This window comes from Phacochoerus africanus, chromosome 1 (genome assembly GCF_016906955.1).
Source record: "Phacochoerus africanus isolate WHEZ1 chromosome 1, ROS_Pafr_v1, whole genome shotgun sequence".
Taxonomy (NCBI): Eukaryota; Metazoa; Chordata; class Mammalia; order Artiodactyla; family Suidae; genus Phacochoerus; species Phacochoerus africanus.
In genome coordinates, this window is record NC_062544.1 from 145861157 (window position 1) to 145886626 (window position 25470).

Genomic DNA, 25470 nt, shown 5'->3' on the forward strand with positions numbered 1-25470 from the left:
CAGCCTATAAGAAGGCAAGCAAGCAAAAGACCAGAAGCAGGCAGACACACTGACCTCTCCCCAGAAACCGGTACATTTTCCAATGCTTTTCCAGGCAACAGACAATATCAGAAAAGAGCACTAACCTGAATGTGATGCGTTTTCCTTTCCATCCCCACACGATATCTGCCCCACCTCCCTTCCCTTGCTAAGCCAGCTATCTCTGATCCCCAGCACCTCTCAGCTGCTAAAAGCCTGAAAGGTTTAATCTCCAAGAAGGATGCTCCAGGGCTCTGTTATCAGAGTTACTTAATTCTGCATTTGCCACGGGCTTAATCATCTGCATCAGACCACACTCCCGTGACTCATGCACACACACTGGCTCTCTGGGAGCTGCAAGTTGTTCTCACTTCATCAGCACCTCAGAAGCATTAATAAAGTGCAAATGTGCAAAGGCAAAGGCGGGGATGGGGAGGGCTTCAGTTTTGTGTTTCTGTTTCTCAATAACACTGATGTTCTAGCAACAATGACAGAAATTTTAAAAAAACAAACCAAAAAAGAAAAAGAAAGAAACCAGTCATGGCATTTCACACCAACCACCAACTGAATGGTATTCATTTCCCCATGTTTCCTTCCTTATTCATTCTATAACATTGCCATGACAATAAATACTTTTACATGTTGCTATCTCACTTTCAGAACCCTCTTATCTAAAGGCTGAATAATATTCCATCAAAGAGCTGTGACAATCTGTGATGCACTAAATGTATGCAGCTGCTCCAAAATCATATAGGTGTCTTTAACCCCCAATGTGATGTTATTAAGGGGGCGGGGCCTTTGGGAGTTAATAAGATTTAGATGAGGGTGGTGCACCTATGATGGGATTAGTGTCCTTATAAGAAGGGGAAGAGACCAGAGCTCTCTCCAGTACTCTCTCTCTCTCTGCCATGTGAAGGCAGAATAAGAAGACAGATGTCTGCAGGTCAAGAGGGCCGTCACCAAGGATTTGCCACACTCCAGAACTGTGAGAAATTAATGTCTAATTTTTGAGTCACCCAGTCTGTGGCATTTTGTTACAGCAGCCCAAGCTAAAATGCCATCCAACACTTAACAATTTTCTTCCTGTTGGACGTTACACAGGATGAGCTTTTGTGCTTTTCATTTCTGAAAAAGGGTTGGAGGAAGCAGAACTGCATTCAGATTTTAGCTATGTCATTTACTAGCTAGTGAGCCCCTTGAGAAGAAATAGTAGTTTTCTCTCACTCAAAGCACTGATGACGGGAAAGTGCCATGTAAACTATACGGCACTGTACAAATTTCATTATGAGTGGAGGTACTAAGCCATGTCCAAAAAGAATTGCAAACGTGTGGTCCCTGCCTACTGGAAACCTGCCATTGAGATAGCTGTTAAATAGAGGAAATATGACACAGAAGTAGGACACTAACCTCTAGACTTCGAAGTATAAACGTTAGAGAAAAAGTAGCATTCAAAAAGGCCTTAGGAATTACAAAATGCAATATAGGTTGTAGGCTGACTAGTAACCAGAAAAATGGCATTTAAAAGCAAACCGTTTAAAGTAGAAGCTAAAGGAGTTCCCACTGTGGCGTAGTGGGTTAAGAATTGGCATTGTCTCTGCAGCAGCTCAGGTTGCTGCTGAGGCACAGATTCAATCCCTAGCCTGGCACAGTAGGTTAAGGATCCGGTGTTGCCACAGCTGTGGTATAGGTCATAGCTGCAGCTTGGATTTAATCCCTGGCCTGTGAGCTTTCATATGCATGGGTGCAGCCAAAGAAGAATAAATAAACAAATAAATAAATAAATAATAAATAAATAAATAAAATGGAAGCTAACAACATGACAGTTACATGCAAGGCATCATTTGTGTACTTAGGGAAAAAAACTGCTACAGCCAGAAAGATAGTAAATTGTGTCCTATGCGTCCTATAGAGCCATTAACCATAAAAAAAAAAGTTATGTGTCCTTTAAATACCGCTAATACATTTTTAAGATAAATGAGCTATGTTGTTAAAACTAAAACTGTCTTATTTGAATATACTTTATGAAGACCCTACATACAGTAAGAGTGTGTTATTAAAGGGGTGGGACAAGATTCTTTGTTCAGTCAAATAAATATTTATTGGTGCCTATGACATGCTAGTCTGTTATATTCTAGGTTAAACAGAAAGATAAAGATGAGCTCCCTGCCCTCAAGGAGCACATAAAGCCCAGGATAAATGTGATGTACCCGCAAAATGCTACGGAAGCAAAAGGAGGAAAGAGATTCTACCCAATAAATGGGTGTTCAGAAAAGTTCTCACAGTTGAAGTCACTTTTGATCTCGTTTTTAATGGATGACCAGTTTTCCTGCAAAGAAGAAAGAATATGTGTGTATATCCTTGGGATGGAAAGCAGAAGAAATTCCAGATCCCCAAAAGACAGGGGGATCTTGCTCTGAGTAGTCTAAACTTACTCGCATCAGCATTACCTGAGTGCTTGTATCAGCTGCAGATTCCTGGGCTCTATCACACACCTACTGAATCCCCTGGTGGGGTCCAGCAATCTGCACCTTACTAAATCCTCCAGTCACTCAAACACATACCATCATTAAAAACCAGTGGTGCCAGAGTTCCCATTGTGGCGCAGTGGTTAACGAATCCAACTAGGAACCATGAGGTTGCGGGTTCAATCCCTGGACTTGCTCAGTGGGTTAAGGATCTGGCGTTGCCGTGAGCTGTGGTGTAGGTCGCAGACGCGGCTCAGATCCCATGTTGCTGTGGCTGTGGTATAGGTCGGTGGCTACAGCTCTGATTTGACCCCTAGCCTGGTAAATTCCATATGCCACAGGAGTGGCCAAAAAAATGGCAAAAAATAAAAATAAAAAAAAAAAAACAGTGGTGCCAGAGTTCCCACTGGTGAAGTGGGTTATGAATACAGCATTGTCTCTGCAGTGGTGTGGATTCAGTTCTCAGCCTGGCACAGTGGTTTAAAGACCAGGTGTTGCTTCGGCTGATGCATAGGTTGTAGCTGCAGCTCAGATTCCACCCCTGGCCTGGGAACTTCCATATACCACAAACATGGCCAAAAAAGAAAACAAATGATTTTTTTTATAATAAAAAATAAAAACCAGTGGTATGAACAACATGATTGCACTTTCCAAGCATAAATCAAGTGACAACAGCCTTCCGAGGTAATCAGCTGTCAATGGTATGGAAATGCACCAACAGAGGCCTAGAGGAGAGGGGTGAGCATTCAGGCATCTCCTTTAAGTCACTTCCAAAGATGTGACCCTCTGCCCCGCCACCCACCCTTGGCAGCAAGCCAGTTTGTTCAGCTGGATATATTCCCTAATCAGGCAGACACCATTTTATTAGCCTAAATTTGGTTTCCCAACAGGAAGGCTCAGTAAAAACAGACAGGACATGAAGGACAGTGTTAGGAGCCAACAATGCCTCGCTCTTGTCCTCTCTTGACCACCACCTCTAACTCTAACAAATCAGACTGACCCCAAGAACCTGAGTGAGGAAAGGGGAGAGGGAGCTCCTCTTGACATCCATTGGTGGCTGAACCAGTGGTAAAGCTCAGGTGATGGAAAAGCCCGGAAGCCAAGGCAGATGTTCAACCAAATTAAGTGGTTCCAGGAGAAAATGAAGGCTTGCCTGATGAGACATCTGGTGTCCATTAACCTCCTAAGCAGAGCTTCAGCAGAGCCATCTGCTGGAATAGACTCTCTGGAGGCAAGGAGCTTCCCCCACCTCCGTGTGCCTCTGCATGCTCCCAGCAAAGGCCTTAAGAGAGAGAAGGACACTGGTCCATTTGATTTCTTCCAAACTCGAGGGCCAGCAAAGAGAATGGTCAAGGGACACACCATGAGGCTGCAGTCATGGGGCAGAGTAAACCGACATCAAGGAGAGCTTATTCAGTATCAAGTGCCTGTGACACTCAAGGAGACAGTGTACAAAGGCTGTGGGTGCAATTGGAGAAGTATGACTTCTAAATGATGTAACTGACCAATACAGAGAGAAGAAAAAAACTAACATTTACTGAGGATCCACTATGGTCCGTGCAACTTGCTAGGCATTTTCAGATACATTTATCTCATTCAATCTTTGCAACACTCTATGCCCTAGGTGTAGTTATTTGCATTATACAAATGAGGAGACTGGGATTCAAAATTATGTCTACTAAACTTCCGAGAAAAGTTCAATACTTCTTTAGCCAGATGATTGTGCCACAATTAAGCCAGTTTCTTTGGTTTGGAGGATGGGTGGGAGGGATGGGGGAAGGGCCGTAACAAAAGCTATTTGTGGGACTATAACAAAAGATTATGCATGGATGAGGTTTGCTGCCTTTGATGCTTTTGAAGATGACCAGACTGAAGCTTGAAATGTATCCATGGAAACAGCTATGGTAGGAGCGGAGGCCAAATTAGTTCACCCCTGAGACATTTGGGTTGGGGACTCTGGAGACTGTTCCTTGATGCAGAGAGAGCGGTATCAGCTCCCACTTCATCTTCTAGGTTCTGCCTCCCCTGTTGCCACAGCTGGACCACTGAAAGCCTGTCTCCTCCCAAGATATCAGCTACCCCAGACACCAGGCTTTCTGTGAAGCCAAGCTTTAATCACCTCTGAGACCCCAGTTCCAGGGGGCTGAATACCCTCCCAGGGAGGCCCAAAGACAAACTTCCACTCTGGCTTGCCCTAGCCTTCTGCTTTGGCAAAGACCTGGGCCCCACCATGAACTCTAGTCTGCAGCAGAGGTTTTACTGCCCCCTGCTCAGACCTCTAGATAGATACGGGCTGCCTGCCCTACCCTTGAGCCCCCCTCCTAGATTCCTGTCCCAGCTCTGTCCAGCCCCTTGGAACCACTCTTTCTTTCCCTCAGAACCCCCAAAGTGACATTTGGCCTGATTCCCCACTGAGCCTGTGAGCCTGGGAGTTTGTCTTCCCCACCTAGACCTCTATTGATTCTCCTGCACCCATTCCCCAGGCCGGACGATGGTACCATTCCCTGGCTGCTCCCAGGCTGGCAGCCCACAGCCCATCTCCAGACACATTCTAGGCCTCTCCAAAGATCACAGCTCCTTTGCGGGGGGGGGAAACCAACCCCAATGACAGTTTGCTGTGAGGTTTAAGTTCAGCCACTTGCCCAATTTGCAACAATTCCAACTTCAGGGCTCCCTGTGAGATCAGCTGAGGCTTTTTTTTTTTTTTTTTTTTTGCCACATCAGCAGCATATGGAAGTTCCTGGGCCAGGGATTGAATCCAAGGCACAGCTGTGACCTACACCACAGCTGCAGCAACAACAATCCTTAACCCGCTGTGCCAGAGCGGGAACTCTAGCCATCAGCTGAGACTTTTCATTTTTGTCCCCTTTTAAACTGGAGGGCACCATATCCAATGCCCCTCCCAGCATATCCCTATTCTGGAGCAATCACCCACTTTCCCAAGCTCAGGAGAATCACCTTGGGCATTGAACCTAGATACTAGTTCTAACCCAGCCACATACTTTCTGGACCCCTTAGGGAATTACTTAACCTCTCTGAGTCAGTTTCCTATCTATAAATTGATAAATGAACATGAGGGCAGTATTCTTGCAGCTCATACCATTTTAAATTATCTTATTCATTTGACAAACACATACTGAGAACTTACCACAGGTTTTCATCCCTCAGACCCCAGTTTAGATGACACTTCCTCCAGGAAGTCTTCTCCAGGCCCAAAGCTGGGAGATATAATTCTTCTAGTTCCTGCAGCCCCAATCTTACCCTTCCTGTAGCTCTTACCCCCAAGTTGTAATCACCTGCTTTATGCCTTTCCTGCCATTGGATCATGAGCACCATGAGGGCAGAAGGTATTTTCCACCTTTATATCCTCCATGTATAGTTCAGGGCCTGGCCCATCGTAAAGGTATAAAAATATTTGTACACTAATGAAGTCACTAAGCTAATGGCTATAGGAAAAGCAAAGACAACATCCTGCATTCACATAGCCCTTCCCAAGGTGCAGATTGCTTTCATTCTCAGGTCTCATTTGGTCCTCATGACAACCTCGCAGAGTAGGCAGGGCTGGAAGAGTATTTCCATTCTGTAGATGAAGAGACAAGGCCAGCATGTGCCAAACTGACTTACACCCTGCTGGAGTCTAGTCTCCTGTCTGCTCAGCAGGTGTCTCCCTTCCATCTCCTCCCCTACCAAAACACAGCAAGGCAGAGGCAGGCCTTATTGGTACATTGACCGGCTAGAAAGGGTTTGCAACTCCACCATCCCCAGCCCACTCTTGGGATCTGTGATTTCCCTCATCCGGAGACCACCATCCCAACAGTGAATGAAGGAAGCCATTAAGTATCAGGGAACCCATCTTGGACACTATTTAAACTCCAAGTCAGAATATCACATGTGACAAAGACCCATGTGAAACTGCCTGGCTGCCTGAAATGACACAGGAGTGGAAACCTCAGCACTTGGCCTCTAACTCCGGGCAGAGCATTAGTGCTAGTGTGGGAAGGGCCCAGGGATGACCCAGCAGAGAGCAGGGGGTTGGTGAGGTGCAGGACACACCCCCAGGCCTACCAGCCTGGCCACAGTGGGGTGGGTGGGGACCCGCCCATCCTGTTTCTCTCCTCCCCCAGGCCTGAGCTAGCTGTGCCTCTTCTCCCACTAGCTTGGCTCTGAACTTATCTCTGTTTCTGTGTGGAACACTCGCTGTCTCAGCTCCCTCAATATCCTATCGGGAGATAAAATGAGGAAAGAGGGAGGGGCCTGCACACAAAAGCACTCTTCCAGCTGCAAAATAGAAATTCTTTTCTCCTCTGCCCCGTAGGGGGAAAAAAATTCTACACCCAAACACGCTACCAAACAGATCTTAACTCTCCCTAGGGTCTTTTCATTTTTTAAGTCCTAAATAAATGCATGAATTTTCCCTAAAGAAACTGTGGTAATATAATTAGCAATACACAGAGGCTTTAGCTGGGAAATGGCTGGCCCTCCCTGCTTCCCAACCCTGGCCTCTGTAGCAGTCAGGCTTTGAAAAGAAGAAATCTATTGTCACTGGGGAACACGGAGCTGAATCACCAATCCCAGCAGAGTGGTGATGCTGAAACCTCCCTTTGTGAAGGCTGCACGTTAATGGCTGGCCGTTATTTGCAGCAACACGGGCGGGGCCTATTCTTCTCTCAGCATGTTTAAGCTTCCGTGGGCCATAAACATTGATCACCATTTGGACTGCAGTACCTTCACCTTCATGATATAAATCACATGTCCATTTGGAGCTCCTGGAGACAATCTCCTTTCAGACCCCAACCATCCATGGGAGGAACCCCCAGAGAACTGGCGATTGAGATTGGAAAATAGGTGGTAAACTCTAGACCAAAGTTATCCAATTGAAATCTGAAGCAGACCACAATGTCATTTTAAGTCTTCTGGTAGCCACATTAAAAAATAAAAAGAGGTAGGTGGGGACAAGATAGGTGAGGGGGATTAAGAGATATAAACTACTGGGTATAAAATAAATAAGTTACAAAGATGCAATATACAGCACAGGGAATAGAGCCAATATTTTATAAGTATTTTATAAAAATACTGAATCATCATATTATACACCTGAAACTAATGAAATATTGTAAGTCAACTATACTTGAATTTTTAAAATAATAAAAAATAAAAACAAAAAGAGGTAAAATTACTTTTAATAATATATTTTTTGTTTAACCAGGAGGCAATAGGCATTATACCCAAAATGTTATTATGTCACTATATAATCAACACAAAAATTATTACTGAGACATTTTACATTCTCCTCATTCTGTACTAAGTTTTCAAAATACATGTGTGTTTTACATTTACAGCATGTCTCAATTTGGACTAAACACATTTCAAAGCTAAGGAGTCACATGTGACTGGTGGCTACTACATTGGACAGTGTAGCGCTAAAGTTTGCATAATGTATATAACTTGATCTTTACAACAAGCCCCCTGACGCAGGCATTAGCATTACCATTTCATAGATGAGAGAGAGAAGGCTCAGATGGAATAAAAGTTGGCCTCACAGAAATCTAGGATCTACATTTCCTGCCTCCTAGTTATAAGCACCTATCATTTCCTTGCACTTATATAAAACAAGATAAAAATGATGACAAAGATAAATCCAGTGTTTACACAATGCAGGTGCTGGATTCACCACAGCCAAAGGTAGAAGCAACCCAAATGTCCATCAATAGATGGATGCATAAACAAAATGTGGTAAATGCATACAATGGAATATTATTCAGTCTTAAAAAAGAAGGAAATTCTGGGACATGCTACAATATGGATGAACCTTGAGGACATCATGCTAAGTGAAATAAGCCAGTCACAAAAAGACAAGCACCGTATGATTCTACTTATCTGAGGTCCCTAGAGTAGTCAGACTCAGAGAAAGAAAGTGGAATGGTGGTTGCCAAGGTCTAAAGGAGGGGCATGGGAGTTACTGTTTTAATGCAACCACAGTTTCAGCTTAGGAAGATGAAAAAAACTCTGGAAGTGGATGGTGATGATGGCTGAACGACAACATGAATGTACTTAATGCCACCAAACTGTACATTTAAAAATAGTTTAAATGGGAGTTCCCATTGTGGCGCAGAGGAAATGAATCCAACTAGGAACCATGTGGGTTCAATCCCTGGCCTTGCTCAGTGGGTTAAGGATCCGGTGTTGCCATGAGCTGTGGTGCAGGTCGCAGATGCGGCTTGGATCTGGCGTTGCTGTGGCTCTGGTGTAGGCTGGCAGCTCCGATTGGACCCCTGGCCTGGGAACCTCCATATGTCACCACCGCCTTAATAAGACAAAAGGAAAAAAAAAAGAAAAGTTTAAATAGATCAATTCTCTGTTATATGTTACCACAATTTAAAAAATCAGCTGTAAAAAGAAATGGAAGTGCTATGCTAAATGCTATGAGCATTATCACATCTGATCCTCATAACAAACCCACTTCATAAAGTACATGGGTTATTATCTCCATTTTATTGATGTGGAAGTCAAGGCTTAAATACATTAAGCAGGAGTTCCCATCATGGCTCAGTGGAAACAAATCTGACTAGGAACCATGAGGTTTTGGGTTTGATCCCTGGCCTCGCTCAGTGGGTTAAGGATCTGGTGTTGCCATGAGCTGTGGTGTAGGTCACAGACACAGCTCAGATCCTGCATTGCTGTGGCTCTGGCATAGGCTGGCAGCTACAGCTCCAATTTGACCCCTAGCCTGGAAACCTTCACATGCCACTAGTGCGGCCCTAAAAAGCAAATAATTAATTAAGTAAGTAATTAAATACATTAAGCAAACATTCAAGATCCCATGGCCAGTGAGAGGCAGAATGAGGATTTGAACTCAGGAAGTCTGATTCCTGAGCCCACAGTCTTAAACATGATGTCCTCCACAACATCCTCTCTGATTGTCCCCAAATAGAAACAGAAGTATAAATAATCCAGGAAGGAAATAGAAATGGCATTTGCTATAATCTATTCTCAGCACAACACTCACAAAACCCCCTTTGAAACATAAATTCGATCATGCCACTGGCCTTCTCCAAGCCAACTTGCAATAAAACCCAAGTTCTCTATTCCCAGCTCTCAGGCCCTGTGGGATTATGCCTCTCCAATCTCATCCCTCTTGGCTCATGATGTGCCTCCACCCACCTCCTTCATCTTTCTTCTCTTTTGCTTTTTATGCCCACACACTCAACATATAGAAGTTCCTGGGCCAGGGGTCGTATCAGAGCTGTAGCTAAGGCCTACACCACAGCAGTGCCAGATCCGAGCCACATCTGCAACCTATGCCACAGCTATGGAAATGCCGGATCCTTCACCTATTGAGTGAGGCCAAGGATCGAACCCATATCCTCACGGAGACAACATCAAGTTATTAACCCTCTGAGCCATAACAAGAACACCATTCTTCATCTTTCTTAAACCTACCAATGCCCAGGGCCTGGGCACGTGATGTTCCTCCCCCCAGAAGGCACCTTAACAGGTATCTGTACGGCCAGTTCCTTTCTTCATTTAGGTCTTTAACCAAGAGTCCCCTTATCCCAGAAGGCTTCTTTGTCTCTTGTCTCTAAACTAGAACACTTCCTCGTCTTCAGCCCAGTGCTCACTGAAAGGTGACTCCAAAAGGGCAAAAACTGCTCTATTTACTGCTGTACCCCTGGCCTAAAATGGAACCAAAAACATAGCAAGATGCTCAAATGAACATCTGTTGAAAGAATGACTGAACTGATGGATTTATTGAGTGCTCAGTCAATCCTCACCACCACCTGGTTCACAAGGGTTTCCTAGGACATCAGACTTTCAGTGCTGGATCTCAGAAACTCAGACCCAGAGGTTAAGGAATGGGAGCTCTAACCAAATGAATTTTGAGTTCCTTTCCAGCAACCTGATTTTATAGCCTCATGGTTTCCATTGCTTAAAGTCCCATGCCTACAGGTAGCAATATAGAAAGATTGCACTTTGGGTACAACTAGACTTGGTTTGAACCCAAGATATACTGCCCCGGAGTAAGCCATCCAACCGCCCTATATCTGAATCACTTCATCTTCAAAACAGAGTAAGAAATCCAGCTCAGGAGTCTCTCATGAAAGTAGATTGTCATGGACTGGGCTCTCTGAGTAGCACACACTCTGAGATGGAGATCATCATGCAAGAGTATTTAAGGGTACGCTTTTCTTTTCAAAACCTGTAATGAGGGAGAAGGAAGCAGGATTAGACAGAGTGAAAAGCTGAGCCACGATGCACTCCCAGTGGTGGCACCAAGCTGAGTGGGCTCTTCAAGTTGTCCCAGGTTTTAGGGAAGAGGGCATAATCTGGGGCTATGCAGCTCCCTTCAGCAGAGGCAGTTCTCAAAGAGGGCTGACAGCCAACAGTTCCTCCAAGACCTCGGGATAAGCCCTTCACTTCTGAAGGGGACTGCCTTGTTTGTCACTCCCTGAAACATATGTGCTAAGTGCTCAACAAATGATGTTGTTGTTGTCATTATCACAGGACATAATTCAAGGCCAGGTCTATCTCACTTCGAAGTCAGTGCTCCTTCTCCTCTGCCTCCCCAGCTCTGTATCTGAAGACTCTCTACCTCTGCCTTAGTTCAAGCAATATTTGATAGATCCCATCTCCCTACCCAGATGATGAGTCCCCTGAGTGCAGGCCCCACAGTGACTCATCTTTGTATCCCCTCCCACAGTTGCCCTTGGCACTCGAGGATTCCTAGGTAACTGACACATGAGCAAGAGTAAATCCATCTTTCCAAGATCCCCAACATTTTTATGGATTTTTGACCATATCCTTTCAAGATCTTCAATATCCCCAGTCCTATCCAGATTAGGCAATGGAAAGACCCAGGGTCAAATATCCCAGGCAGATCCATACTAACCTAGACACTATTTGACATCAGAGCTGAGGCCTGAAGCACCTCTCTTCTTCCACTACCCCAATCTCCCCCACGGGGCCCAGATCTAATTGCCAACAGCCAGCTCACTCCTACTATGGAGCAAACAGAAAACCCATAATGGTCTTTCTGCCTTCCCTCCCTAGACTCCAATGCAAACACATGCTTCTTTCCTCATGACAAGAAGAGAGAAGAGTTTTAGGGGGTTGAGACTACAATCCAGAGATCTTGCAGCTTAAGTCAGTGGCCGTCTCACTATAATACTATACCACCTTCCCAAGCATGCACATCCCTTTTTAAAGCCTCTTCAAATACCTCCTTATTGGTCAGAGCTAGGTCAACTCATTGAATGCTTCAGGAAGGGAGGATGAAGGAGTCCTGGTTAAGCAGAGGCTTTGGTGTCAGGCAAACCTGTCTGAATCCCAGTGCCAGCATCTGTCAGCTATACTAGTGAGCAAGTTATATGGAGATCCCTGCATCTTTTTTCCATGGGGAAATAACTACCTACCTCATAGAGTGACTGCAAGGATTAGTGGGAACAAACGGCATACAGTATGTATTCAATTAATGTCAGCTGTCATAATTATTACTAGCAAGGGGGTTGGAGGCCAAAAATACCCCAATTTAGTTCTGAGGTTTTGCACCAAAATGTGGAGACTGTGCTTCTACAACACCAGAACAACCATAAAGCATTGAAAAAATTTTTTAAATATTAATTAAATATTAATTATTTTAATATTAAAATATTAATATTAAATTATTAATATTATTCAGATACTTAGTAGATGAAGTTATTTGGAGATCATATTGTATTCCTCAGTTTTCTCCCCTATCAATATTTCACCTTCCTCACCACCTTCTGGGGATATTATTAACATTGTAAAATATTCACAGATCCTTTTTTTCCCTAGCAGATATGAGTACTTCAAAATGTAAAATATCTGGAGTTCCTGTCGTGGTGCAGTGGAAACGAATCCAACTAGGAACCATAAGGTTGTGGGTTCGATCCCTGGCCTCACTCAGTGAGTTAAGGATCTGTCATTGCCGTGAGCTATGGTGTAGGTCACAGACACAGCTCGGATCTGGCGTTGCTGTGGCTCTGGCATAGGCTGGCAGCTGTAGCTTCGATTAGACCCCTAGCCTGGGAAACTTATGCTGCGGGTACAGCCCTAAAAATCAAAAAAAAAAAATCTGTATAGCAAAACTACCATGAATAGAGTCTTTGAGGAAAAAAAGGATAAGTTAAGGAATGAAAAATTTGCAGTTCACTTTATAACCAAAGAGCCAATTTCCTAAAATACAAAGAGTTATTTCAACATCCTAGGACAAGATAAACAAACCAGTAAAAAAAATCACAAAACTGACATATAAATAAATGGTCAACACCTTCTTCAATAAGAAAAAAAAAGCCAATTAAAATGACAATGAGAGAGCCTGCTGTATAGCACTAGGAACTATATCTAGTCAATTATATGGAGCATGATGGAGGATGATGTGAGAAAAAAGAATGTACATATGTGTGACTGGGTCACTTTGCTCTATAGTAGAAAATTGACAGAAAGTGTTAACCAACTATAATGGAAAAAATAAAAGTCATTTTTAAAAGTTTTTAAAATAATAAAAAAATAAAATGAGGAAACAAAGAAAAATGAGATATTTTTCACTTATAAAATTAGAAAGAATGGAAATATTCCTTCTTGCACATGACAAGTACATAGGGAAACAGTTAAGTCGCATGTGCTGCCAGGGGTGGGAGGTATAAATCGGTATAGCTTCTCCTGGAAGAAAACTTGATTCCAGCTATTGAAATATCAAATGTTTCGATCTGTTGACTCACAACTTCCCCATCTAAACATATATCCTTCCAAAACATTCACCTATATGCACAAAACTATATGCATACAGATGTCCAATATAGCATTATTTGTTCATCAGAAAAAATCAGAATCCAAGCAAATGGGCATCAGTGGGATTTGGCTAACATATTATATAGGGACAGTCATAAAATGGAACTCTATACATGCACTCAAAAGAGTGAAACGTGAAATGTATCCACACAAAGATTTGTACACAAATGTTTGCAGAAGCACTACTCATAACAGCCCCAAACTGGAAACAACCCAAATATCCACCAACTAGCAAATAAACAAAATGTGGTATATACCAAAATGGAACAGTATTGAAAAGGAACAAAGGTCTATTACATGCTACAAAATGAGAGAACCTCAAAAACATTACACCTTAAAAGAAGTTAGACATACACACTATATATATATATTGTGTTTATAATTCCATTTATATGCATGCCCATAAAAGGCAAATCTACAGAGGCAGAAAATAGATTAGTGGTTGCCTGGTGATAGAGATGAGGAGGAGGGTAACTGCAAACGGACACAAGGAATCTTTTAAGGGTGATGGAAATGTTCTAAAATTGGACTGTGGTGTTAGCACAATTCTGAAATTTCACTAAAAAGTTAATGAATTGTACACTTAAAATAGGTGAATTTGATGGCATATAATTTATACCTCAGTAAAGATAATTTCAAAGTAAAATGAAATAGATCAATAAATACTCTCATGCAAAGATGTCTGAGACAAATTGCTAATTTCTTTTAAAAGAAGAAAAATAGGGAGTTCCCTGCCTAGGGAACCCAACTAGCAGCCAAGAGGACAAAGGTTCGATCCTTGGCCTCACTCAGTGGGTTAAATGATCCAGTATTGCCTTGAGCTGTGGTGCAGGGTAAATACAGGCTCGGATCCTGCGTTGCTGTGGCTGTGGCATATGCCAGCAACTACAGCTCTGATTCAATCCCTAGCCTGGGAACTTCCATATGCCTCCAGGGCATCCATAGAAGGACAAAAAAAAAAAAACTAAAAGAGAAATAGTATAAATAATACCATATGACTGCCAAGGCAATCATAATAATATATATTCACATACACATAGAAAAAAAATCTGGAAGAATATATACGAAACAGGTAAAAGTGACGTTCTCTCCAGGAGGCAGGATTATGAGAACCTTTTACTCTCTTTATGGGACCCTTCTGACATATCTGATTTTTTTGGCCGTGTCTAAGGCATATGGAAGTTCTCGGGCCATGGATTGAACCCGTGTCACAGCAATGACCCAAGTCGCTGCAGTGACAACATTGGATCCTTAACCTGCTGTGCCATAAGAGAACTCCCTTTTTTTTTTAAGTAGGTATTTTTGCTCTATGTTTGAACACTTTCTTAATAAACTGTTGAGGGGAAAGTGGGCATTACTTTTATAATCTTAAAAAACACAATATAAATATTAAAATAAATAGGTAAATAAAGGAGTGTTGTTTAAAACTGATTCTGTTTTGCTGATACTGCTGATTCCCCAGTTAAAGATGCCACATCTGGTCACAAGATGTATGGAATCTCTCATTCTCCTGGCTCCACCACAGCCTGGAGAAAAAAGAAGAAATCTGAAAACCACCCAGCTCTTTTGCTCATTCCAATCTCCCCAAACAAATGATGACTAATTCTGTTTCCCAGCCACCTTGAAGCTGGAGAGAATGAATACCCAAGAGAGGTGTATGCATGTTAACCTGTCCATGGACAGCAGAGCTTATGAAGCAATGTTCTGTGTGTTTGGCTCACTAAAAAAAATTTTATTTTAATTTTTAAAGGATTCCTCAAAGGCTGATAATTATTCACTAAGCTGAAGAATGGGGTCAAGGGCCTGAGGACTCTCTCAAGACACAGAGACCCCTGGAGTGCCTGACCCACCTCCCTATCTTGAATTCTCTAAGCCCAGACCCTGGCACCTCAACAAACTTAAGTAGTTTTCTCATCACTTTTTATTAAAGTGTGGTAATCATACAGAAACTGTATACATTTTAAGTAGATTTTTATAAAGACTCTAAGGCTCAAGGATAAATCTTACCCTTTTACAACAGCTTTTTTCTTTTCCTTTGGCTTCTCCTAATCAGAGGTGAAAAGTAGCTGAGCTAATCCATCTCCCTGGAAGTCTGGACTAAGGTGTAAGTGTGTTGCAGGTGGTGGGCACTGTTTCCCAACCCCAAGAGGTGCTTCCAAGTCAGATGCCGATACTTCATGTCTCAGAGAACAGGGGCTGATATTACCTCAGTCTTCTCCCAAAGAAAGCTCTCCAGTTGCCAAGAATAAAGATGGAATGATCTCTACTAGACTATAAGCTCAGTGAGGGCCAGAAGTGTGCCCGTCTGTTCATCAATATAAACCCAGTGCCAGGTACATAGTAGGTACTCAATAAATATTTATTAAAACAAATGCTGATTGACTGGAATAGAAAAGGTGAAGATAGACCCTGGAAACCAGGCCACAAAGCAGAAACCCTAATGGCTGGGAAAGGGCTACTGCTAACGCAGAGAGTGTCTTATTGCCAATTAGAAAAAGACAGTTCATGGAGTTCCCATTGTGACTCAGTGGATTAAGGACCTGACATAGTGTCCATGAGGAGGTAGGTTCAATCCCTGGCCTCACTCAGTGGGTTAAGGGTCTGGCATTGCCGAAAGCTGTGGTGTAGGTCACAGATGCAGCTCTGATCCAGTGTTGCCGTGGCTGTGGCACAGACCCTCGCTGCAGCTCCAATTTCACCCCTAGCTGGGAACTTCCATGTGCCACAGGTACAGCCCTAAAAAGACAGGGAAAAGACAGATCTTTCTTCCTACAGATACTCCTCCACACCAGACAAAGTGCTTGGTGAGCAGGGATTGGACTGGGTTTCAGGCCCCACCTCTCAGTCAAGTGTCCTTGTATAGGGGACAACTTGCACTGCCATACGGATGGCCTTGCATTGGTATCTCTATTGAAAATACAAAACGGGTAGACAGTCCCTTGCCAAGCTTCTAAGCAGATGCCCAGTTTGTCTACAGGAAAGGTTGACTTGAAGTAAAAGGCTAGAAAAACTTTCCTCTAGTCAATAAATGCTTATGGACTAATTATAGGAACATGTAGTCCCAAACCCTGCGTCATCTAAAAAGGAAATGTGGAATTTCCCCCTGCCCACTTTAACTCCCTCCATACTCCTAAGCAAGAGCAAAGCAGATGGGAAAAGGAAAAGAAAGAACATCTCATTTCACACCAGAGACTATCCTTTTCCTATGGAAACAGTTACACAAGCTTCATACCCAAACATCTCAAGAATGACTTCATCTATGCAACTTCTGGTGTATAGGCATCATCTCTTGCCTAGACTACGGCAATGGCACCTCACTGGTCTCATTGCTTCTCCTCCTCTACCCACAATCTATCCTCCACATTCTAGGAGGAAGGATCTTTCTAAAGGAGAAAACTGATCATGTACTCTCCCTGCTTAAAATCTCTAACTAGACATAGAATAAAATGCAAGGCCCTCGATGGCCCTATTCTAGCCAGTCTCTCCCAGTTGTTGTAACATTCTCTACCTCCCTCACTTTGTTCTTGCCTACCTGCTCTGTTATAGTTCCTTCCCCATTTTTCTCTTTCAATTCTCCAAACCTGTTGTTCTGCCCCCAGGACCTTTGCACTTGCTGCCTCCCAGGCCTGCATTCTCTTCTCCAGCTTTTCACAATATTCAGCTGTCAACTTAGAGAAGATTTTCCTGATCTATTATCAGAAATTATAACACCCCTCCCCCTTCATTCTCTATTCTATTACTGGTGGGTTGTCAGGGGTTTTTTTGGTTGGTTGGTTGCTTGGTTTTGTTTGTTTGTTTTGGTAATGGTTACTATTATCTGAATTCATCTTGTTTACTAGTTAACCTTTTTATTGCCAGTCTCCCTGCCTTCCCTTATGCCCCTACACATACCCCCACACCAGCACACATAAGAATATAAGCTCATTTCCTACTCTATCTCTAATATCTAGAACACAATGGAAGCTTAATAAATACTTTTTTAAGCATTACAATAATTACAATTGTAAGGCTCTTAACAGTTTGCAAAGTATACTTGCATTCACTGCCTTATTTAACCTTAAAAACAGCCACATTAGGCAGGTAGCACAATGCTCATTTTACAGATGAGGAAACAGATTCAGAGAGGCCAAGCAGCTTAACAAAGATCACACAGCAAGAAAGTACTTATTTTGCACTCAGACTCAGGTTTTCTCCCTCCAAGTCCAGAGTTCTCTCAATATATGGTTAACATCTGACAGGGCTTCCCACTCAGTGAGCAAAAGCTTTACAATAACCAATGAAAAAGAAAGTTATTTGTAAGACTGAGTTAAGCTCCAAGGCAAAAGAGAATATAAAGCTATGAAATCATTTTGGAAATCATCAAAATAGAAAATTATGTAAAATGAGCCTTCTCTGAAGTCCACGGAGGGAGAAGCTGCAAGGCGTCCAGATGTCATATCTTAAGTTGATCTGTGCTTATAGAATTCCCCAATTCAAATGAAGGATGGGGAACTTGGGAGTAGAAAAATATGGAGAAAGATGAAAAGCGCTGTATCTCTACCCAAGAGTGGCAGAAAGGAACTATGACTAATAGGGAAAATTCACTGTAGGAAACTAACCACATGCTACAGAAGGATCAAATTTCTCACCCTTCAGACCAGAAAGTTAAAGGCATAACAACAAAATCATGTTTAAAACTATCTTCTCAGACCAGCTCAAAGAGGATGAGAGTAAAAAAAAATCTCTGAGAGGATAAAGTGAAGTGGTCTTTGGGGAAAGGGAGCTGTGTGGATAAGAGGAAATACGTTCCACTATGTTTATAGTGCTTTATATGTGTCCATACCACATATTCAAAAAGTTAACTAAATTATAAACATTAAAATGAAGAGAATGACAGGGTTCAGGAAGCAGTTTCAACAGGTCAGGTCTTCAGATCCCAGCCTTCCTATCAGATTTCATCCTTTCCACCTCAAACAAAGGTAAGCAGTCAGATATAATCTTCCCTCTTCAGAGCATGACAGGTAGGAAGTTCTTCCTTTGGTCTCACTCAGATCTAAGACATTTCCCCTTCAAATCCTGGAGCCAGAGAGCTGAAAAGAACCATCTTCTCTATAATCCCCATCTTATAGATGAGACCCAGAGACGGAAGAGATTTTCTCAAGGTCCATCAACTAGTGAGTAGCAAAATGGGTGCTTGAATGCAGACCCCCAGTCTCCCAGAGCTGTGCTCCTTGTGTGCTGTCAAGGATCCCTCTCTGTTCAATACCCAGAAGACCCAAACACCAACAGCTAATATGCAGTTTAAGACCATGAGCCCACCTGGCCATTCTCTAAAGACTCTGCTTTGCTATACTGCATCTACTTTCTGCCTCTGACCATTCCGAGGCAGGTAGCCAATGGCTCTCACCTGGAGGCAGGACCATTCCCCCAAAGGGAATGCAAAATCTGTGGGGCAATGTCATCAAAACTAAGAAGCACTACCAGCATCTAGTGGGCAGGGGCCAGGGGACATCTGCAATGGAGGGGACAGTCCACACTGAGACATGCCCCATCCAAAATGCCCTGTAAGGTGGCCCCACCCTGTCATCTCTGCATCTGTCTCTCCTACCCTTCAAAAGCTGAATGTCCACAGGGTAGTAGGAGCCCTGACAAAAGCTAGCTAAATTTTATCAGAGATAACTACAACAATAAGCAACATTTGATGGATTTTGCAGCAAAATACTGTCACAGACAAACATCCTTATGACCCTAGAAAAAGGACACAGCTGTTCGAACTCAACAAAGAGACTGAGGTACTGAGGGGGTAAGTCAGTTGCCAGAGCCATGCTAAAATCTGACAAGGCTGGTACTCATTAACTGAGTCCCCCAAATCCATAATTCCAAACACTGCCATCTTTAAAATAAACTGGGCTGAAGGAAATTTAAACTACTAATAAAAGTCACCCGTGGACCAATCCCGTGCCTCAGTGGCCTCGCTGGGATGACAGAATGCATCTTCCAGACTGTCCAGAAGGCATATTGCATCTGGATAGATCTCACCTTGGTTAAGGCTGTAGTTTTCAGATCAGATTTCACAGTTCAGTAAAATCGACTCCCCAGAAATGTAAAGGGGCATCTATAAAAGGTGGCCAACATTGCAAAGGGCATTAGGTAGGAAAAACTACCCTTATTGTTTAAGAAAGGGTATTGCGTGCACACACACACACACACACACACACCCCAGAAAGGAAAAACATAATTTAGAATAAAGGTCAGGCCATTAATTACATACATACATACAGTGAGCTTTATGGAGAAATTCGTACATCATCCTTAGGTTTTCCAAGTTGCTGCAGAATGGGAGACACTTCAAGGACTCACAGTTTTCCAGGGACCTTTAGGACAACCTCACTGTGACAAGGAGACCTGTGGCCTTTGGACTCACTGTGCTGGCTGCAGTCCCTAGCCTTGCTGAAGCCAAACCACCGAGAGAACCACAAAGGTGGCTGAATATGGTGACAGCAGAAAGGAGCAGCAGGGCACTCCCACAGCCTCTGCTGGAGCTCTCCCTCCCACAAGGAGCCATGTGTCAGTGGTCCTCACCCACGTGAGAAGGAAGGAGAGCAGAAGGGGAAGGAGGAGGCATCGCTCAGACTGGGTCCGGCTCTCCTACCCTTCCCCCTCCTCCCTTTTCTCCAGCCACCCTCAGAATTCTGAGCAGTCTGCACGTCAGCTTTATAAACACAGGGAAAAGTGAATGCGGCCTTTAAGCTGCCTTCCCAGGATCAAGGGATGTGTTACAAGTTTCGCTGGCCTCCCTGTTGTTCAGAGTACTTCTGAAAGACAGTGCTTACATTGGGCTCCATATTTAAGAGATATTAATAATTTGGAAGTTTTATCAGCGGGCTGCAGACTCGAAAATGGTCCTCCATTTGGGAAGTTTTCCCAAAAAAAATATTGCTCTAGGAGAAACTCTAGCCTGGCCAGTAAGATTGGTTAAATCCACCCTAGAGATGAATTACGTGGAAGATTTGACAGCCAGATGGCTTTCAAAACATTGATAAGCTGAAGTGTGGCAGGAAAAACAGACCAGAAAGTAAGAGAACAAGTCCTCTAAAGCATAAAGGAAGAATCAAGCATGAGAATGCCTAACAGCAAAAACAAACACCTTCCACATATATCACCACTGCTCAACCCAAACCCACGATAAGTGAGATCTTTTCCTACTGAGCCTGGCACACAGCCTCAGAATCCTTCTCAACACAGCCCCACAGCAGCTACTTCCAATCCATCACTTTTGGCACTCAGTTGGGGATTGTTCTATCCCAAAGCAAGAGCTCTCTCCACAAAAGGGCAGAAATTGCACAGGAGATATAAACTTTTCCCCATCCCTGATTTAGGAATACATGAAAGCAGTCTTCACATCATAGAAATGTTACCATGGGAATAAGCTTAGACTTATTCTGGTTGTTCCAAAGGATAGAGGTATCATACAGTTCTATTCAAGGAAGATCTTTCCAACAAAGCTTTCCAACAATGGGACAGTCTGATTTACGAGGTGGTCAGTGCCTTGCTACAGGAAGTTCTACTCAGAAGCCTCAAAGATTCCTGCCTAGGGTAGGCATTCAGGAAAATTCTGTTATTTTAAGTGACTTGAGGTTTAGATATAATATGCATATACTGAGCATCTAATGTGTGGCAGGGGTTGGCACACAGACTACCATGATGAATATTGTGGGCCCATTTACAGAAGGGGACAATGTGATGGATCAAGAATTCAAATCCCTGTCTCCCCACACCAAATGCTGCCTGGCCCCCCTGCCCTTGCCTCTTTTAGCTGCAAATGAATACCAAGACAAGGCCTCCTCTGAAGCTAACTGGTCCTCAGACAGTACCTATGTTGGCTGTTTTTTCCTCCCTAAAGATGCTGCCCAGTTATGTGATGGCCCCACTTCTGCTGCTCTAAAAATGTTCCAGTCTAGGGCCAAAGCTTCCTCACTGCTGGACAGCTGGCATCTTGTTTGCTCATTCTATTCCCAAACAAAGGGGCACAGATGGAATCTTTGATGTTGCACTTAGTATCTCAGTCCTAAAATCCCAGGCACTTATACTCTTTGGTATCAGGCATTTGTGGCTTCTGTTCCAATGCAAAAGTTCCTAAAACAGGGTGACAACTGAATCAATCACTGGCTTGCGAGATGATCAGCTAATTGCTAGCTTCGAGGTCCTGGATAAAGAGAAAATTTCAGTGAAAGAAACGAAAAAAGATAGTTTGAACTTCTCCTTTCTTCTTGGGGGTCCTGCTGCAGCAATGAGAAGGTCGGATTCAGATTCCTGACGATTCTTTCTCATACCCCAACCCCCACTGTCTCCAGTCCCACTTGTCTCACCCTCTGTCACAGCATCTGCCTTGTTCCCCAGTGTCTGGGTCCTATCTCTGACTTACCCAACCCCATTGCGAGGGCGTGCTTTTTGCACTCTCCTAGGGCACTACCCAGTACCCCCATCCCACACTTGACACTTCCACCTGGACAGACCTCACCTGCCTGGGTTTCCTCTTGCCCCAGTGGAGCTGGGGACCCTACCCCCAGGGGGTAGAATTCTAAGCGCTCCTGTTATAGCCCCACCTGACCTCCTCCTGCTACAGTTAACCAGACCACCATGGACCATGCCTCCAGCAATGGCTGCCACTTTCCTGAGTGTACTTCCAAATGCTCTCTAAAGTTACCTCCCTGATCTTATTAAGGAACCAGATCACACTCATATTTGTAATTCTATTTCCTTATATATGCCCAATATCTCCCGACTGGGAGAATCTCAATCTCCCAATCAGAATTTTTTGATTCCCACTTGCCCACATCAAACATATACATGCTGCCTAAAATCCTTCCTGGTGATGCCAGCCCTTTCCTATCTCTCTTTTCACACTCAATGTTGGTACAGCAAAATCAGTCCCTTACTTATACTATTATCTTCTTCACTGCCTAATGAAGCAACTTAGCACATCAGACATTCTCATCGCCACTAAGTACTTGTTTCCCCTTCCAACTAGTTTATAAATGTCGGTGAACAAAAATATTCTATTTCAATTTGCACCTGCTCAGTGCCTGGCCAGCAGAGCTTTGGAGACCTTCTTTGGAGAGAGCCTTCCCCACCAACAGTGGTAGGATGCTACTGGTAGAGTTGTGTTGTTAACCCCATGTCATGACTGGTTCAGGAACTGCCTAAGCTGGACCACTCTGAGTCTCTTCCCAGAGGTACTGAAGTGAAGGAGAAGGAAAGAAGGCAAATGAGAGAGAGGGAGCAAGAGGGACAATCTTTCCATGTGTTCACTCCAGCTGAAACATGAAGTTAGAAGCTCTGGGCAACCACTGTCTACCTGTCACGTACAAGCATCAGAAACAGTCAGTCTGCTACGAAGAAGGATTGAAGCAGATGTATAGACAGAAGCCAAAATGAGAGATAGTACACTAATTAACATCTAGAACAAACCAGGGCTCCTGAGCACCCCATTCTTGGTCCCAGGCCATCCTGAAGCCAAATGTATTTCCCCACCTGGGTTCCACAGATCATCTTGCATCTTTCCAAAAAACTCCACTTTCACCACCACCGGCTTCAGCTGGCTTTTGTTGTTGTAACCAAAAGTTCTAATTAAAGAGAGAACACATGTTAGGTGTTTAGTCAGTCCTTGCCCATTGATTGAATATATTCGTGATTTCTCACCTCATACAAGTTAAATAACACTGGTGAATCTCTCTAGCAGTTCTCATTAGGTGCTTTGAAACAAGGACATGTAACTTGATAATTTTTCTATTGGCTATAGTCATGCTTAACAACAAAATACCATAGTCATACTCAGACCAGCTTGAACGCTAACACCCACATGAACCTACATGCACATCGCTTCGATTACACAAAACAGGCACTTGGTGCATTTTGCTCCCTTCCTGGGTCTTTTGTGCCAAAAACCAGAAAACAATGAAAAACAAATCGAAGTTATACTCAGGAGCCTGAATGACACCTCTGTGATGGCACTTGGCAGTCATATACCCTGAGCAAAGCTTCTACATCTGAGCCACATTCAATAAAACACTGCCACTGTGCCACCTGTTCCAGGCGGCTGGGAGTGTAGTCCTTATCCAGGACTCTGGACACTCCAAGCAGCATCTCTCAAAGGATGCTTGTTCTAGAACAAGGATCTGCAAACTACAATCCATGAGTTGAATATGGCCCACAGCCTGTTTTTGTAAAAAAAAAAAAAAAAAAAAAAAAGTTTTATTGGAGCATAACCATGGCCATTCACTTCTCTATTGTCCATGGCTTCTTTTGCACTCAAGAGTAGAGCTGAGTAGTTGAGACAGAAAGCATATGGCCCGCAAAGCCTGAAATGTTTACTATCTAGCCTTTTACAAAAAGTTTGAATATCAAGAAGATGCCAATACATAGACTATTTTTTAAAAATAGTACTTCATGGAGTGCCCGTTGTGACACAGGGGAAACGAATCCAACTAGTATCCATGAGGATGAGGGTTCGATCCCTGGCCTCGTTCACTGGGTTAAGGATCTGGCATTGCCATAAGCTGTGGTGTAGGCCACGGACATGGCTTGGATCTAGCATTGCTGTGGCTGTGGTGTAAGTCAGCAGCTGTAGCTCCAATTCCACCCTTAGCCTGGGAACTTCCATATGCTGCAAGTGCTGCCCTAAAAAAAAGCAGAAAAATAAAAAATAAAAATAAAAATAGTACTTCAGTTAATGAGTTCTGGTTAAATAATTTCTTTTTTTAAAAAACAGGACTTATCAGAGCCTTTAATATGAAGATGTACACTATGGCACTCTTGGGAAGGAACACACTAGAATGCTTCCCATGCTTATTTGAACAAACAGCCCTTTTTACAGTTGATATCTTGAGAGACTGGTGTTCTAGTAAAAGAGATGATAATAACCCAGCTCCACCTGTCTCATAGGGCTTTTATGAAGGCCAAATGCAACAATGATATGAGTGAGACAAGCAAACCACAGGCAAATGAGAATTATACCTTCAGCCCAGTAACTTAAAGGCATTTCCTCTCCATTTCCCACCAGCCAATCTGAGGAAAGACACAAATGGCTTCAAGGAGTCGATTGTTTCCAATTACCTGCTGATTCTGAAGCTCTCACTGGCCTCCATAACAAAGTACACTACTGGAAGCTTAATGGGAAGGGTTGCTAAGAGATTCAATTTGTTTCCATTAAAGAACATCAATTAATCTCGATTCTGGATGGGAGACAGGCACTTCTCCTCTGGAAGTTTTGAGTAGCTCCCCACACTACAGAAGTGACATGGGCTCCAAATAGACTGTTTCCTCATACAAAGACCTTTTACTAGCCATGGGATTCTGATGGGGACAGATGCTTCTGCGAGAGGAACATCTGCTCTCCCCCCACAACAGAGTCCTCGTCATACTCCATATGTACATGCCCCATGCTTCCCCACATGACACCTACAGCACCAACTGGATTTTATCACCAAGCATTACCCAAGGGTGCCCGGGCAAGGGGAAACAGCTCTTTGAGACGCAAGACCTCTCTACTTCTGACTCAGATGCAAGGAAGTGCCCAGGGAAAGCCGAAAAGGTCAGGTAGGGACTGGCCAGGGCCCCAGATTATGAAACAACAATGACGTTACACTGAGATGTCATGCTATTTACAAATGGGTGTCACCACTTCCTTTTCCAAAACAAGAAGTGGGAAGTGTGCCCAAGGGGATAGAGGGAAGAAAGTGGAAAGGGAGACAGATATATGGAAACACCATCCCCCATCCCCCCACCCACCATCCTGTAATCCTAACCTTCTCCAGGCAGTTTAAATGGTGCCTGCATATCTTCTCCCCTACTATACAGACACCAGCATCTTCCAGATGACAAGGAGTCACTGGAAGTCCCAAGAGATCACCCTTCCTAGAATCCCCACAATTCACAAATACTACTTCTATCTGTGGAAGAAAGGCCCTAAGTAACAGCAAGTCTTCTTCTTCTTTTTTTTTTTTCCAGGGCTGCACTCTCGGCATATGGAAGTTCCCAGGCTAGGGGTCAAATTGGAACTGCAGCTGACAGCCTGCACCACAGCCACAGCAACACCAGATCAGGGCCACATCTGCGACCTACACCACAGCTCGCGGAAGCACCGGATCCTCAACCCACTGAGCGAGGCCAGGTATCAAACCCATGTCATCATGTATAC

General features: G+C 43.5%; 1 protein-coding gene across 6 annotated transcripts in view; it reads right to left on the bottom strand.

The window, feature by feature from the left end:
- Positions 1 to 25470, bottom strand: part of SRGAP3 (SLIT-ROBO Rho GTPase activating protein 3) — a 271415-nt gene that overhangs the window by 225435 nt on the left and 20510 nt on the right. Inside the window, exon 1 of one of the 6 annotated variants that reach the window (XM_047779742.1) lies at positions 22806 to 22889. The exons of the other annotated variants lie outside the window; for them this stretch is intronic. Within the exon in view, the coding sequence (XP_047635698.1) occupies positions 22806 to 22830 (25 nt within the window). The 5' untranslated portion in view covers positions 22831 to 22889. Of the gene's footprint in view, positions 1 to 22805; positions 22890 to 25470 lie in introns of those variants that run through there. 6 annotated transcript variants of the gene reach the window in all.